General features: G+C 38.4%; 1 protein-coding gene across 1 annotated transcript; it reads left to right on the top strand.

Moving 5' to 3' along the window:
- The first annotated feature begins 242 nt into the window (after positions 1–242).
- LOC132800690 (receptor-like protein EIX2) lies at positions 243–3323 on the top strand. The gene has a single exon (XM_060814910.1). It carries the CDS (start codon positions 243–245, stop codon positions 3321–3323), a length of 3081 nt encoding a protein of 1026 aa, XP_060670893.1.
- Positions 3324–16526: the final 13203 nt, after the last annotated feature.

Genomic DNA, 16526 nt, shown 5'->3' with positions numbered 1-16526 from the left:
ATTCAACCTGCTTGTCTCCAAATTCGGTAATGAGTCTATACCATTTGTTATCACCGTGTAATGCTGAACCAAGACGGTCCATTTAGCAATTTTATATTATTAATCAGCACTAACTTTTTCAAGAATAAATACGACCACTTTTGCATGCTTTGAATGCAAAGTTTCTTATTCCTCTTCACTAGAACAAAACTTATACTCTTGAATTTTTGTTTATGGTTTCTTGCATAAAGGTTTTACCTATGATGGAAACAATTACAGGTCTCCCACTAATGTTACTGATTTTCTGCCTTTCAATCATAGGTGAATTTCTTCCCAACACTGATGCTGAGGCGATAAATTGCTTGAAGTCAGACCGAGAAGCTCTAAATGACTTCAAGAACGGTCTTCATGATCCTGAAAACTGGCTTTCTTCATGGAAGGCAAGCAACTGCTGTCAATGGCGGGGAATAAGCTGTGAGAACACTACTGGAGCTGTTATTGCAGTTGATCTTCATAATCCTCATCTGCAAGATTTTGATTCTTCTGGCAGGTATGAACTCGGGAGCTTCAGTGGGGAAATTAGACCTTCATTAACAAAACTGAAGTCCTTAAGGCATTTGGACTTGAGTTTCAACACATTCGATGACAACCCAATTCCTGAATTTTTTGGATCTTTTAAAAATTTGCAATATCTAAACCTCTCAAATGCTGGGTTTAGTGGTTCAGTTCCTCCAAATTTAGGAAACTTGTCTAGCTTGCAGTATCTTGATCTCGAGTCTTTGAGTTTACTTGTTGATAATCTTGCATGGGTAAAAGGTCTTGTCTCTCTAAAGCATCTTGTGATGAATGAAGTTGATCTTTCAGAGGTAGGATCAAACTGGATAAAGTCCCTGACCAAGCTCCCATTCTTAACTGAGTTGCATCTATGTGATTGTAGTTTATCTGGTACCATTCCACCTCTCATCTATGTAAATTTAACTTCTCTTGCTGTCCTAGATCTCAGTTACAACAAGTTGAATTCAAAAATACCTAATTGGCTTGTCAATGTTACTAGCCTTGTTGCTTTTGATATAACCTTAAATAACTTCTTTGGAAGAATCCCACTCGGTTTTAGCAACCTTCCTAATTTGCAAAGTTTAATTCTTAGTAGTAACTACAATCTTACAGCAAGTTGCTGCCAATTGCTTAGAGGAAGATGGGAGAAGATAAGAGTTCTCGATTTAGGGGGGAATAAACTACATGGGAATCTTCCTGCTTCCATTGGAAACATGACATTTCTCACTTACTTGAATCTTGGTTCCAATAATGTTGAGGGTGAGATTCCAAGCTCTATTGGCAAACTCTGCAACCTGATGCATTTCTTAATGTCGGGTAATAACTTGAATGGAACTTTACCTGAATTCCTTGAAGGAATAAAAAATTGCCTTTCTAAAAGGCCACTGGCTAGTCTGTTAAACTTGGACTTGTCACAAAATCACTTGGTTGGTAAATTACCACAATGGCTTAGTCAGCTCAAGACTCTCGTTGGTCTTAGTCTAGCAAGGAATGAGCTAAACGGAACTTTGCCAGAAAGTTTGGGACAACTTCCTGATTTGTCTTATCTCGATGTTTCTTCTAATCATTTGATGGGTATAGTTACTGAAACACATTTTTCAAAGCTAGGTAAGCTAAACCTTTTGTCCCTATCTTCAAACTCTTTTACCGTGAATATCAGTTCCAGTTGGGTTCCCCCATTCCAACTCTGGTATCTTGATATGCATTCATGCCATTTGGGTCCTTCACTTCCTGCGTGGCTTAAGTCACAAAAGCAAGTCAGAACTTTGGATTTCTCAGATGCTAACATTTCTGGCTCCATACCCAACTGGTTTTGGAAACATTCCTCTAGCCTTTCATGGTTGAATGTTTCTTATAATCTGTTAGAAGGTCGTCTACCAAGTCCACTAAACTTAGCTTCAAATGCAGTGGTTGATTTCAGCTCAAACCTCTTCAAAGGGTCCATTCCTCTTTCAGCCGGCAAAATTTACTTTCTTGATGTCTCCAAAAATAAATTTTCTGGTATTATTCCAGATAACATAAGTGGTTCCTTGGTTTTCCTCTCTATTTCTGGAAACCAGATAAATGGAGAAATCCCAGCTTCTATAGGTAACAATCCTGGTCTTCAAGTCATTGATCTTTCTAATAACAACTTAACAGGAAGCATTCCATCAAGCTTTGCCAACTGTTTTTATATTAAAGCACTAGACCTTAGTAACAACAATTTGTCTGGAAAAATCCCTGCCATCATAGGTTACCTAAGTTTGCTTCAAACATTGCACCTAAATGACAATAAGTTCTCCGGAGTGATCCCGTCATCTTTCCAGAACTTAGCAAGTTTGGAGACACTGGATCTTGGAAACAACAGATTAATTGGTAGAATTCCACCATGGATTGGGAAAGGTTTCGAAAGACTGAGAATTCTTAGCTTGAGAGCCAATGCATTTTCAGGAGAACTTCCACCAGTGCTATCAAATTTAAGTTCGATACAAGTTTTGGACCTGGCAAGAAATCAGTTCCATGGCAGCATTCCAGCTAGTTTTGGAGATTTCGAAGCTCTGAAACAGGAGCAAATCATAAACCATTATCTGCTTTATGGGATGTATGGGACTACCTATTATAAAGAAAACTTTGTTGTAACTCTGAAAGACCAGTCTCAGAGTTTCAGCAAGATCCTCTCCCTTTTAGTTGGCATAGATCTCTCAGGAAATAATTTGAGTGGAGATCTTCCAAGAGAGATAACAAAATTGTCAGGTTTGGTGTTTCTGAACTTGTCCAGAAACCATATCAGCGGACACATTCCCGAAAGCATTTCAAAGTTGGAGCAATTGTCATCACTTGATCTCTCTAGTAATAAGTTCTCAGGTGCTATTCCTCAAACTTTGGCATCACTCTCATTTTTGGGGTTCCTTAATCTGTCAAACAATAACTTCTCTGGTAGGATCCCTTATACAGATCACATGTCAACTTTTGATGCACCTTCTTTTGCTGGAAACACTGGCCTTTGTGGCATTCCACTTGATGTAAAATGTCCAAGTGATGATGACGATGATGATGATCCAGAAAAGGGATTCACTACTCGAAAGGCTAATACAAGTGGTGACAGCTTTGTTGACAAATGGTTTTGCTTGAGCATTGGATTGGGATTTGCAGCAGGAATTCTTGTTCCCTATCTGGTAATCACGATGAAAAGGTCTTGGAGCGTAGCCTACTTCGATGCTGTTGAGAGAGTTTTAGATAGAATACTATATCTGTGGTTGAAATACAGAACCAGACAGCAGAGGAATCGAGGGAGTAACCAAAGAAGATGACAGTCTGTTTTCTTTCTTCACTTAGTTATCTTGAAATGTATACCCCGCTTTCTTTGTTACTGGTTTATGTCTTTGTTACTGGTTTATGTCAATTCATTTTACTTGTCAAGATCCCATTTCACTCAATAGTTTTTCTATAGTTTCATTTCGAAATAGTATTACGTTTATTTGAAAATGTGCTTCTCATCTATGAACTATTATTTCATTTCGAAATAATATTACGTTTATTTGAAAATGTACTTCCCATCTATGAACTATTACTTATGTATCATCTACATTTCAAGCTTCAAAGTATTTGTTTTTTCTTCTCTTTATTATTTTTATTATTATTTATTATTTTTTTGCCTAGAAGGGAGGGAGGCATGTATTTTATTATATTTGAAAATCTCAATTTTTGTACGAGTAAAAGTTGTGAAGGTTTAGTGATGTGATGGTGGTCTAAGGAAAAGGTTTCTGTTCTTAACTTCAAGATGGAAAAGTGAGAAACCTCACCAAATTACTTGGTCCAAATATCCTAAAAGAGAAGAAAAGGTTTGGGTATCAGCTTCATTTCTTTGGAAGTGAGTCTATGAAAACACTGTTTGAAGGCCTGAAGGAGAAAGGTTTCCTCAACACATAGATAATGTATATAATTACAAAATATATCTATTCTTTTGTTTCACTTTCCCATCCTTATTTAATTTGTTATTTTATATAAACGTTGTGTTCAAATCAATATTGAAGGAAATGATATGCAGCTATTTACCCAAAACTACCAAAAAAAAACAAAGAAACAAAAAAAAAAGACAAAAAAAAAAAAACAAAAAACAAAAAACAAAAAACAAAAAACAAAAAAAAACAAAAAAAAAAAGAAGGAAATGATATGCTGCTGTATATTTTTTACCTTAATCATGGGATTGAGAAGCCTATGATCAGCTTGTACTATATAAAATAATTGAACTGAACGTCCAACTTTTAAGAAACCTCATTGCATCAATCTTTCTATAGCATTTACAGTGACCAAACTTTGACAAGTGTGAACGGTGAATAGGAACTTTTTTCTCATTTTGTCATGTGGAGTCTTCCACTGAGCAAAAACTTCAATTCGTTGATATTTTTCTTACTAGTTTTGATTCAATGATTCCAATACGAATTGGAATTTTTCTTTAAAAGAAAAAAAAAAAAAAAGCCAACGTTTGTATTAAAAATTTAGAAGGTAATCCGTGTGACAAAATTTTAGTACATGGGTTTGGTCAATTGTGCAACACCCCGTCCCGAACCATGTCGGAATTTTTGCACGTTGACCGAGGTTGACTGTTGACCATTGACCAAGGGGTCAAAAGTTGATTTTTTGACTCAGTTGGAATTCTAGGTTGACTGAGGTACCATTACGAAGTACACGTTGGCACGAGTTCGTAGACTAGTAGCACGTTGAAAACAGAGCTACGGTTTGAAAGTTATGAGCAAGGCAAGTTGAGGTCCAAACTGTCCAAGGGGTGCCGGAGTTGACTTTTTATTTATGGGGAAATGAGCTTTGACTCATGCATGGTTGTGAAGTGCTCTTCGATACGAGTTCATAGACTAGCAGCACGCTTAAAACGGACATCCGGTTAAAAAGTTATGGACGCGTGAAGTTTGCCGGATGCCGTAATATTTTAATGTTTTTGAGTCGATGAACAGTGAAATGCCACGTGTCATCACCTGATTGGTCCACATGGAATGAACAGTGTCACACTGTGGCTTTTATTTGATAAAAATCTCGGGGAAGAGAGAGAAAGAGAAAGAGGAGAGAGAAAGAGAGAGAGAGACCGATCGGCTGCCGGAGTTTTTCAAATTTTCCGGCCGATTCACATTACATGCGCCAGCCATGCGGATGCCCCTCCCCATTTCCGGCAAAACCCCAAAATTTCACGGCCATTGGCCGCCGGACGGGCCCGGATCGAGGCGGCGAAGATCGGCGGCGATTTTTCCCTCCACACGCGCCAGCCACCCCTCACCACCTCCTCAAGTTCGGCCTACCCACCAAATTTCACAGGCACCGGACCTCCGACGCGCAGGGATTGGAGCTTTTTCCGGCGAGGGGCCGAAATTCTTCAAACTCCGATTTCTCCGCCGTCCGGCCTCCGTTTGCCTCACCGCTGGTCCCATTGGATTCCTCTCCCCTCGATCTACAAATCTGCAAAAAAACCTCAGCCAACGGCCACCGCACGCACCACCACCGGCAATGGTTGCCTGTGACCGAGACGGCTCACCGAAAGTTACTGTTCCGGCGAGTACCCAGTTGCACCGCCGATCCCTCCTGACTGTGTTCGACCTCCTGAACCCGAATCCGGCATCCGTTTCTGCCAATTCGCAATGGTTCGGGAGAATTGCGAAGTCGAAACCCGAAAGCTTTCCGGCGAGATTCCGACCACCTCGGGTCCGATCACCGGAAATTAAGACCGAATCTGTGATCCTCATCACTCGAGCTTCGATTCGGTATATAACTCCTAAATTTTAGATATCATTTGGTGTTCGCTCCCCGGGTACCCATTTGGGAGTTACCCGATTAAATTATTAATATTTGTGGTTTGGTGTATTGTGGATGTTTTAGGTGCACGTGCAAGTAGCGGAGTCGATCCTATGGAGGATCTTGATTGAGATACGTGCTTAAGGTGAGTGACCCACCCTCAAATTAATTTCGGAAATTAAATTGGTGAATATTATGTGTGATTTGAATATTTGGAATTTAAATTCTATGTGCCAAATATTTAATTGATTTATTGTGGAATTATTAATGGATTTATTTGATTAAAGAAAGTATACATTATATAAATTTATGCAAATGTGAAAATTATTTTACGGTATTGAGGATTGCGAAATTCTTGTGGTTTTAACATTAAATCGGGCATGATTTGATTTTCAAATATTTCAAGGAAAATATTTGTTTATGTTGGTGATTTCAATTTTTATAAAGTATGCCCATGGAATATTATGTGATTTAATTATTATATTTCAAGAATTATTTATGCTATTGGAAAATTGGAATATTTAAATTGGTGGATTTGGGAGTTGGTGGAGTTGGATTTTCATGGAATTTATGATGTTGATTATAAAGAAATTGTGGAGAAATTTCTGGGTTCAAGTGGATGGAATAAACCCGCTATGTTTATGCAAAATGTGAGATTTTGATATACAAATTAAATATGTGGATTTTACGATTTTCAGATGCACCGTGCACGTACTGGTGTTCTGTTTATATGTGATATGGTTAGTGTGCACACGGATGTGATTAGCGCGGGTGGGTGTGAGTAGCGCGCAGGTGATTTTATGGGGTTGTCCTGTGGTTGCCATCGGATGAGGGTAGGCGGCCCTTCCATGGCCGGGACACCAGTTAGCAGCGGCGCGATGGGACGCCATGCGACCGTATGCCGGTTTCTTTCTATAACCTCCTGTCTGGCGGTACCTTGGGATGCTGGGTACTGTTGGCGCCACTGGTATATAGTGGGTGCATCAAGTGATTTTCCGAACTGTGATTTTAAAATAAATATTTTGAAATTGTATTGGAATTAAAATATAATTATTACTGTTTCTGGTATTTATTTGATGTCTTGGTTTTTGGGGAATACGAACAAAGGGTTTTGTAAAAAGGTTTTAAAAAGGGAACTTTTCCAACCGAGAGAATTGTAAGGGTTTTGAGAGAAATTATTATTTCCAATTAATTATTATTTATCTACTTATTACCGTGGTATTATATTGTATAGTAGATAGGGTCACTCACTGAGATGATTAGCATCTCATATTTTCAAATTCCGTTCCTCTAGGTACCTGGTTGTCGGTGTTCATCTGGAGCGGACTTGATCTTCATCGCTGTCTTAGTTCGTGAAGTACCCTGTTCTTCTTTTACTGCAGTTGTAATACTTCTTTCACTCTTGTTGTATTCTATACTTAGTAGTACTTCACGAAGCTCTGTATACTGTATGGGACACTTATGTATTTATTATGCACTGGATTACTGTATTTATTTTTGGAGTGCTGAAATTTGTGGAATCAACTTGTAGTATTGTGGGAGGAATAAGGGGACGTCATAGAAGTGTGTTTTCAGTGCAGGAATTTGTGGTAAGTCCATCCCTTAGGGGAGGTTCTGCCGGATTTTCCATAGGAGGGTCCGGTAGGGTTTCCCTGGGATCAGGGCTTGTCTAGGGTTCCGGTGAGGAATTTTGGACGGGTCCTGACAGTTGGTATCAGAGCTCTAGGTTCTAGTATTCCTAAGGGACTGTGCATTGTTGTGCATCCCATCTGTGTCTAATCTCTCGTTTTACTCATCTTAAAGCGTTCTTTCCCTTTATCTTGAAGTAAATTCGTGGTCCGAGTTGAAATAACTCTAATCTTAGAGGGTGTCAATGAGAATCACCTATCCTAACGGGGAATTCCTATGGCCTAGTCGATGGTCGAGGATTGCCTTTTCTTTTCGAAGCTCCAGTAATGGAGGTAGATCGAATTCTGTGAATCTTTTTGGGAATTGAAGTGGTCCTAAATATGGTTCGAGTGGTTATGCAACTTATGTTTATGGACCGCTAGCATAAGGGAGTAAAGTTAAAGTGTTTCAGCTTACCTGAAGTGGTGCTTCGTGGAGGAGTTAGGAAGTCTTTACGAAGGTTAATTTTTGCAGTCATTGTAAGGAGCTATCGGAGGATGGTTGTGAAGGGTCTATAGCCTAAGTGGTTGATGACAAAGAAGATGGTGAGCGTTGGAACCGCTAATAGTGGGAAGCAATTTGGAAGTATTTTCCCAGCAAGTTATCTGGAATACGACCGTAAAAAGGATATCGAATCATTATTGATTTGGCTTTAGACATCGATCTATTTCAGTACCACCATGCCGTGTGACACCAGTAAAGTTAAAGGACTGAAAGTCTTAGCTGCAAGAGTTGGTGAATAAAGGTTTTACTATTGATTTGGCTTTAGACATCGATCTATTTCGTTTATGGAGAAGAAGGATGATTGCCTAAGGGTGTGTATCGGCTATCAACGATTTAGCAAGGTCAGCAGCCATAATCGACACTTGTTGTCGAGTATGGATGTGTGTCGATCAACCTCAAGGTGTCAAGATATTTTTTCCGATCAATTATTAAAAATTAAATACTTTCAAAGTGATATTTGAAATTTAAGGGTGTTTTATTCAAGTATTTTTTGTTTATGTTCGTACATGTATTTGTATGTTATATTGTTTGATATTATACTGCACCAAATGGAGGCGGCGAACCAATGTGGTCCATGTAGAGCTAGCCCCATGATCATGTTGCCTACGAGTCCAGGGGATTGGACGGCCAATATAGGCAACCACCCTGGTTTGTATTGGTAGCAGAGTGTCGGCGACAGTTGGAATCATGGATCACGTAGTATGTAGAAGGTATCGTACGTACCTCCATTACAAGCGTGCATATTTCATTTTATGCTATGGATTTTAAGATATGATTTTATGCACTTATTCATGTTTTTATGCCTATGCAAGTTAGGTATATTTGAAAAATATATTTTATTATTGTTTTATGTTACGGTTTTTCCAAGAGCGACTTAAGGGTTAAGTATCGCCAATTGAGAATCCTAAGTAGGGTATCGTTGAGTTCAAAAAGGAGATCCTAAAGGAAGCATGCGATTCAATGTATGCGATACACCCCAAAGGTACAAAGATGTATGGAATACTCACTAGATGACATTATGGTTTGGCATGATAAAGGAAGTTGCACGATCCGAATAAAGGTACTTAAGCTGCCGACAAGTGGAAGCGGGAAGTGGAAATGTAGCGCACTTTTTCCTGGTACGAGAGTGGTTCTTACTGAGACAAGTCGGCCAAGCTGTTCGTAAAGCGTATTATGAGTCTACATAGAGCATCAATCACCATCACGACTGTTTGAGATTCGAGCTTTATTTCAAGACTATGATGAAGGTTAACAGAGACATTTGGAGTAAGACTTATCTACTGCATCGCCTTCCTCCACAGGTCATTGGACAAGCAGAGTGCAGAATTCACACTTGGAAGTTATGTTGAGATCGTGCATTATGCAATGTCGAAAGGAGCTGGATTGAGCAATTTCCACCGATAGAATTCGTTACGATATTAACTACCAAGCGAGCATCGAGGTGTCTACATATGGGACTCTACATGGAAGGCAGTGTCAAACCCCACTGTATTGAAGTGAAGTAGGTAAGGAGACGCACCGTACGACGACCAACCTGAATTGGATGCAAACACCTACAGATGACTATGAATAAGATGGAGGTCATCCAAGAGAGTTTGAAAGCCGCTCAAGATTGACAAATGAGTTAAGCCGACGTGTGTGGGAAAGATGTTGAGTTAAAAGTCCAAGATTAAGTTTTGAGATCATCTCCGTAGAAGAAAGTCGTACGCTTGGGTTGACAGAGAAAACCAAGTTCTTGTTACATTGATTCTACAGGGTCATTGGAAGAATTGGTTTTGTAGCATGCAAGTTAGTATTTTCGAGAAAGCAGACATCGATATGCAGCGTAACTCATGTGTTGTTGCTACGATAGGACATCGAAGACCTGTTAGGTAAGGAGCGACCAGTGCAGATTTTAAGTCATGAAGAATGTGTATGGGTCACTAAGACTAATTTCTCAAGTCAGAGTCTCATGGTGAATTAATCTAGCCGAGAAAGCGACATGGAAGCTCGAGGCACAAATCCACGACTGATGTTCTTATGCGTTTCAGCGACGTAAGAAATTTCGAGGATGAAATTTTTGTAAGGGGGGAAGGTTGTAACACCCCGTCCCGAACCATGTCGGAATTTTTGCACGTTGACCGAGGTTGACTGTTGACCATTGACCGAAGGGGTCAAAAGTTGAATTTTTGACTCAGTTGGAATTCTAGGTTGACTGAGGTACCATTACGAAGTACACGTTGGCACGAGTTCGTAGACTAGTAGCATGTTGAAAACGGAGCTACGGTTTGAAAGTTATGAGCAAGGCAAGTTGAGGTCCAAACTGTCCAAGGGGTGCCGGAGTTGACTTTTTATTTATGGGGAAATGAGCTTTGACTCATGCATGGTTCTGAAGTGCTCTTCGATACGAGTTCATAGACTAGCAGCACGCTTAAAACGGACATCCGGTTAAAAAGTTATGGACGCGTGAAGTTTGCCGGATGCCGTAATATTTTAATGTTTTTGAGTCGATGAATAGTGAAATGCCATGTGTCATCACCTGATTGGTCCACATGGAATGAACAGTGTCACACTGTGGCTTTTATTTGATAAAAATCTCGGGGAAGAGAGAGAAAGAGAGAGAGGAGAGAGAAAGAGAGAGAGAGACCGACCGGCCGCCGGAGTTTTTCAAATTTTCCGGCCGATTCACCTTACACGAGCCAGCCAGGCGGACGTCCCTCCCCATTTCCGGCAAAACCCCAAAATTTCACGGCCGTTGGCCGCCGGACGCGCCCGGATCGAGGCGGCGAAGATCGGCGGTGATTTTTTCCCTCCACCGTCGGCCACCGCCAATTGACCCCTTTTCGGCCATTTTCTGGCCGTACGCATCAGCCACACCTCACCATCTCCTCAAGTTCGGCCTACCCACCAAATTTCAAGGCCACCGGACCTCCGACTCACCGAGATCAGAGCTTTTTCCGGCGAGGGGCCGAAATTCTTCAAACCCTGATTTCTCCGCCGTCCGGCCTCCGTTTGCCTCACCGCCGGTCCCATTCAATTCCTCTCCCCTCGATCTACAAATTTGCAAAAAAATCTCAGCCAACGGCCACCGTACGCCCCGCCGCCGGCGACAGTTGCCGGTGACCGCAGCGGCTCGTCGGAAGTTACTGTTCCGGTGAGTACCCAGTTGCACCGCCGATCCCTCCCGACTGTGTTGAACCTCCTGAACCCGAATCCGGCATCCATTTCCGCCAATTCGCGATGGTTCAGGAGAATTGCGAAGTCGAAACCCGAAAACTTTCCAGCGAGATTCCGACCACCTCGGGTCCGATCACCGGAAATTAAGACCGAATCCGTGATCCTCATCACTCGAGCTTCGATTCGATATATAACTCGTAAATTTTAGATATCGTTTGGTGTTTGCTCCCCGGGTACCCATTTCGGAGTTACTCGATTAAAATATTAATATTTGTGGTTTGGTGTATTGTGAATGTTTTAGGTGCACATGCGAGTAGCAGAGTCGATCCTACGGAGGATCTTGATTGAGATACGTGCTTAAGGTGAGTGACCCACCCTCAAATTAATTTTGGGAATTAAATTGGTGAATATTATGTGTGATTTGAATATTTGGAATTTAAATTCTATGTGCCAAATATTTAATTGATTTATTGTGGAATTATTAATGGATTTATTTGATTAAAGATTATATAAATTTATGCAAATGTGAAAATTATTTTATGGTATTGAGGATTGCGAAATTCTTGTGGTTTTAACATTAAATCGGGCATGATTTGATTTTCAAATATTTCAAGGAAAATATTTGTTTATGTTGGTGATTTCAATTTTTATAAAGTATGCCCATGGGATATTATGTGATTTAATTATTATATTTCAAGAATTATTTATGCTATTGGAAAATTGGAATATTTAAATTGGTGGATTTGGGACTTGGTGGAGTTGGATTTTCATGGAATTTATGATGTTGATTATAAAGAAATTGTGGAGAAATTTCCGGGTTCAAGTGGATGGAATAAACCCGCTATATTTATGCAAAATGTGAGATTTTGATATACAAATTAAATATGTGGATTTTATGATTTTTAGATGCACCGTGCACATACTGGTGTTCTATTTATATGTGATATGGTTAGTGTGCACACGGATGTGATTAGCGCGGGTGGGTGTGAGTAGCGCGCAGGTGATTTTATGGGGTTGTCCTGTGGTTGCCATCGGATGAGGGTAGGCGGCCCTTCCATGGCCGGGACACCAGTTAGCAGCGGCGCGATGGGATGCCATGCGACCGTATGCCGGTTTCTTTCTATAACCTCCTGTCTGGCGGTACCTTGGGACGCTGGGTACTGTTGGCGCCACTGGTATATAGTGGGTGCATCAAGTGATTTTCCGAACTGTGATTTTAAAATAAATATTTTGAAATTGTATTGGAATTAAAATATAATTATTACTGTTTCTGGTATTTATTTGATGTCTTGGTTTTTGGGGAATACGAACAAATGGTTTTGTAAAAAGGTTTTAAAAAGGGAACTTTTCCAACCGAGAGAATTGTAAGGGTTTTGAGAGAAATTATTATTTCCAATTAATTATTATTTATCTACTTATTACCGTGGTATTATATTGTATAGTAGATAGGGTCACTCACTGATATGATTAGCATCTCATATTTTCAAATTCCGTTCCTCTAGGTACCTGGTTGTCGGTGTTCATCTGGAGCGGACTTGATCTTCATCGCTGTCTTAGTTCGTGAAGTACCCTGTTCTTCTTTTACTGCAGTTGTAATACTTCTTTCACTCTTGTTGTATTCTATACTTAGTAGTACTTCACGAAGCTCTGTATACTGTATGGGACACTTATGTATTTATTATGCACTGGATTACTGTATTTATTTTTGGAGTGCTGAAATTTGTGGAATCAACTTGTAGTATTGTGGGAGGAATAAGGGGACGTCATAGAAGTGTGTTTTTAGTGCAGGAATTTGTGGTAAGTCCATCCCTTAGGGGAGGTTCTGCCGGATTTTCCATAGGAGGGTCTGGTAGGGTTTCCTTGGGATCAGGGCTTGTCTAGGGTTTCGGTGAGGAATTTTGGATGGGTCCTGACAAATTGTCATTTACATTGTATCTAATTTTCTTTCCCATTATAACAACATCTAACACTGATGGAAAAAAGAGTGATACTTAGGGCACACTTCGACAAAAGGTCCAGAGCAGAGCAGAGAGAGAGAGATGTTATGAATGGAGGGCAAAAGGTGGTGTGTGTAACAGGAACTTCAGGTTACATAAATAGATAGTATTGAGTCTATACTACAATTTGTCATCACCATGGAGCGACAATGGAGAAACTAGCTTCTAACAATTTCTTTTAATCGTAAAGACATTTACTATTTGGTTAAAAGAAAATACTAATAAAATGCAGCCACAACGTTAAATTGTTTATGTATTACTTTGACTTCAAAGTTTCTTCGTCCTCTTTACGAAAACTAAAGTTCATATTGAGATTTATTTTCTGGTGTCTAGTATAACGGTTGTACGTAGTTTACTAGTTTCTTTACTTTTCTTAACTTGTGTTGCCAATTTCTTATTTAGTTTTTGCTTTATTTAGCTTTTTATGCCTATTGTTGGTTGTTTTACTAATTAACTTTTTTTTTGTTTTTTTATCATTATTAATTTACTTAAATGTTCTTTTTGTACATATAATTTTTTACTAACTTCTTATTTGTTTAATGGTTGGTTTCTTCAATGTGTTTCATTTTATGCCTTTTTTTTTTTTTTTGGGGGGGGGGGGGTATATATTATAATAATACTATAGTTATAATAAAAGTATAGCTTTTTTTTTCTTTTTTTTTTTTTTACATTTAATTTTTTTAAGGACATATCAAAACTAATCATTGATAGCATGTGGAATAAATAATTTACCCTATAGCTATCACTTCACTTTGAAAGTAAACTAGAAATAAAGAGCACAAAGAGAAATTAGTAAAAGAAAATAGAAAAGAAAGTGGAGAGAAAAAAAGACAGTAAGAGAAAGTTAAAAGAAACATAGTAGAAAACTAGAGAGAAAGTGGTGGGTGTTGAGAAAGAAAATAGAGAGAAAAATGGAAAGAAAAAAAAGAAAGAAAAAAGAAAAACAAAAAAATGGTATAAAGAAAAAGCAGTGAGAAAAAATAAAGAAAAAACAAAATAGAGAAAGAAGGTCAAGAGAGAAAGCATTGAGAAAGAGGAGAGGGAAAAGCAGAGATAGAAACAGAGAGAAATTCAAGTGAGAAAAACAGAAAGGGAAAGGAAGCAAATGGGAGACAAGAAGAGAGACACACACAGCACACCAACCCACACAAAAGGGAAGAGAACCTCGGGCAATTTGCACATGATTCTCTTCACCCAAACCCCAAAAATTTCATATTGTTTTTTTGTTAACAAAGGGTTATCACAGCAGGACTCAACATTGCTTTACAACAAATATACACCCCTGACATTTTTTTGTTTACACATCCATGAAAAGTCTTCTATTGTGTAGAGAGGGAAGCCAAAGACCAGCTGTAATTACTACAGAAATAAAAAATGAAAATTATCAGCAAGACTATCATGTAAGTACATGTACATGTGATTCACCAACAAAAAATAAAAATAAAAAAATACATGTAAATGTGCAGGCAAGCAAGTCTATCATGCAAATATAAAAGTTATAAGAGAAAAAACAAACATAATTAGCAAAAATATAAATTTGACAAACTATCAGGACAAACTATGATGTTACGGCAGTTAGGACTTTAGGCAAATGCCAGGTAGGTCAACACTAACAGTTTTTGAACTTGATTAATAAATAAGAGAATCTTATTTTTTTGAGAGGTCAAAGATCCATAAATCAATCGAGAATAAGGTACAAAACGAAGTAAGGAGGAAGATCACATTTTTTTTTTCTTTAATTGTACACTTCTTATAAATGTAAAATAAGGAGGAAGATCCCTTAACTTTATAATCGCCATATTATGCTCAACACAAAGTAATATAAAAAATATTCTTTTTATCAATTTAATTTTTTTACAATACATTTTTCTTTGCTCTTATACCATTTTTTTTCAAATATGTTGATGATAACCATTTTAATATTTTTGGATAGACATTTCAAAAGAAATGTTGAAAATTATTTGTTTAATAATAAAATTACATTTTTATACAAATGCATAAATAGTGCAAAAATGCTAAGTTTAGTATTTAAACCTCTCAAATACTATATTAGTAGTGCAATTACTCCACATTTAGGAAACTTTTCTAGCTTGCACTAAATACTGATCACTCTGTGAAATGTCATTATTAACGTAAGCCTATTTTTTGGAATAAATTGCAAGAAAATTTGGAAGAATGAAGCTGGTGTTCAATATTTTCTATTAAACAAGTAATACGGACTTGCTAGTAACAATTTTTGTTATACTTTATTCCTGAAATTTTGGGATCTTTTAAAAATTTGCAATATTTAAATCTCCAAATGCTGGGTTTAGTGACGCAATTCTTCTAAATTTAGGGAACCTCTCTGGCTTGCAGTATCTTAATGTTTAGTCTTGAAGTTCATATGTTGATAATCTTGGGTGGGTGACAAGTCTTGTCTCTTTAGAACATCTTGTGATGAAAGAGTTAATCTTTCAACGGTAGGATCAGACTGGATTAGGATACTAAACAAACTCCCATCCTTAACTGAGCTGCACCTCTCATTTTGTAGCTTATCTGTTACCATTCCACCTCCTCCTTTTGTAAATGTTTCTTCACTTGTTTCCTTAGATCTTAGTTTTAACACCTTCAATCCAGAAATACCTGATTGACTTTTAGTTTTAGTAAGCTGCCTAATTTGCAGTTTTTATATGTTGCTAGTAATCATAACCTCACAGAAGTTGCCATGAATTGTTGAGGGGAAGATGGGAAAAGATATAGACATGTCCTTGATATTGCATCCAATTGTCCGCAAGGGAAACTTCCTACTTTCCTTGGAAACATGACATTTCTTACTCGCTTAAATCTTCCTGAAAATCATGTTGAGGGTGAGATTCCAAGCTCTATTGGAAAACTTTGCTACCTGATGCATTTTGATATATCAAGTAATAACGTGACTGGTACTGTATCCGAAATCCTTAAAGGAACAGATTGTCTGTCCAGGAAGCCACTACCTAGTCTATAGGATTTGGATTTGTCAAGTAATAACCTGGTTGGTAAGTTACCAGAATGGCTAGGTCAGCCCAAGAATCTTGTTGAACTTCGTTTGCTCTATAGCTCTCGTCATGGTCCCATCCCAGCTTCTTTAGGTTTAACGAAAATTATTTCTGTATTATGGCTAGGAAGGAATGAATTAAATGGAACTCTTCTCGAAAGTTTGGGACAACTTTCTGAGTTGATACTTTTGATGGTTCTTCCAATCATTTGACGACTATAGTCATTGAAACATTTTTTTAAAGCAAGGTAAGCTAAAACATTTACTTCTATCTTTTAACTCTTTCACCTTGAATGTCAGTTCCAATTGGGTTCCCCCATTCCAAGTCTAGTATCTTCATATAGGTTCATGCCATTTGGGTCCTGTATTTCCTGCTT

The sequence above is a fragment of the Ziziphus jujuba genome, chromosome 2, assembly GCF_031755915.1.
Source record: "Ziziphus jujuba cultivar Dongzao chromosome 2, ASM3175591v1".
Taxonomy (NCBI): domain Eukaryota; kingdom Viridiplantae; phylum Streptophyta; class Magnoliopsida; order Rosales; family Rhamnaceae; genus Ziziphus; species Ziziphus jujuba.
The sequence above is the reverse complement of the archived record's forward strand: the minus strand, read 5'-3'. Positions and strand labels throughout refer to the sequence as shown.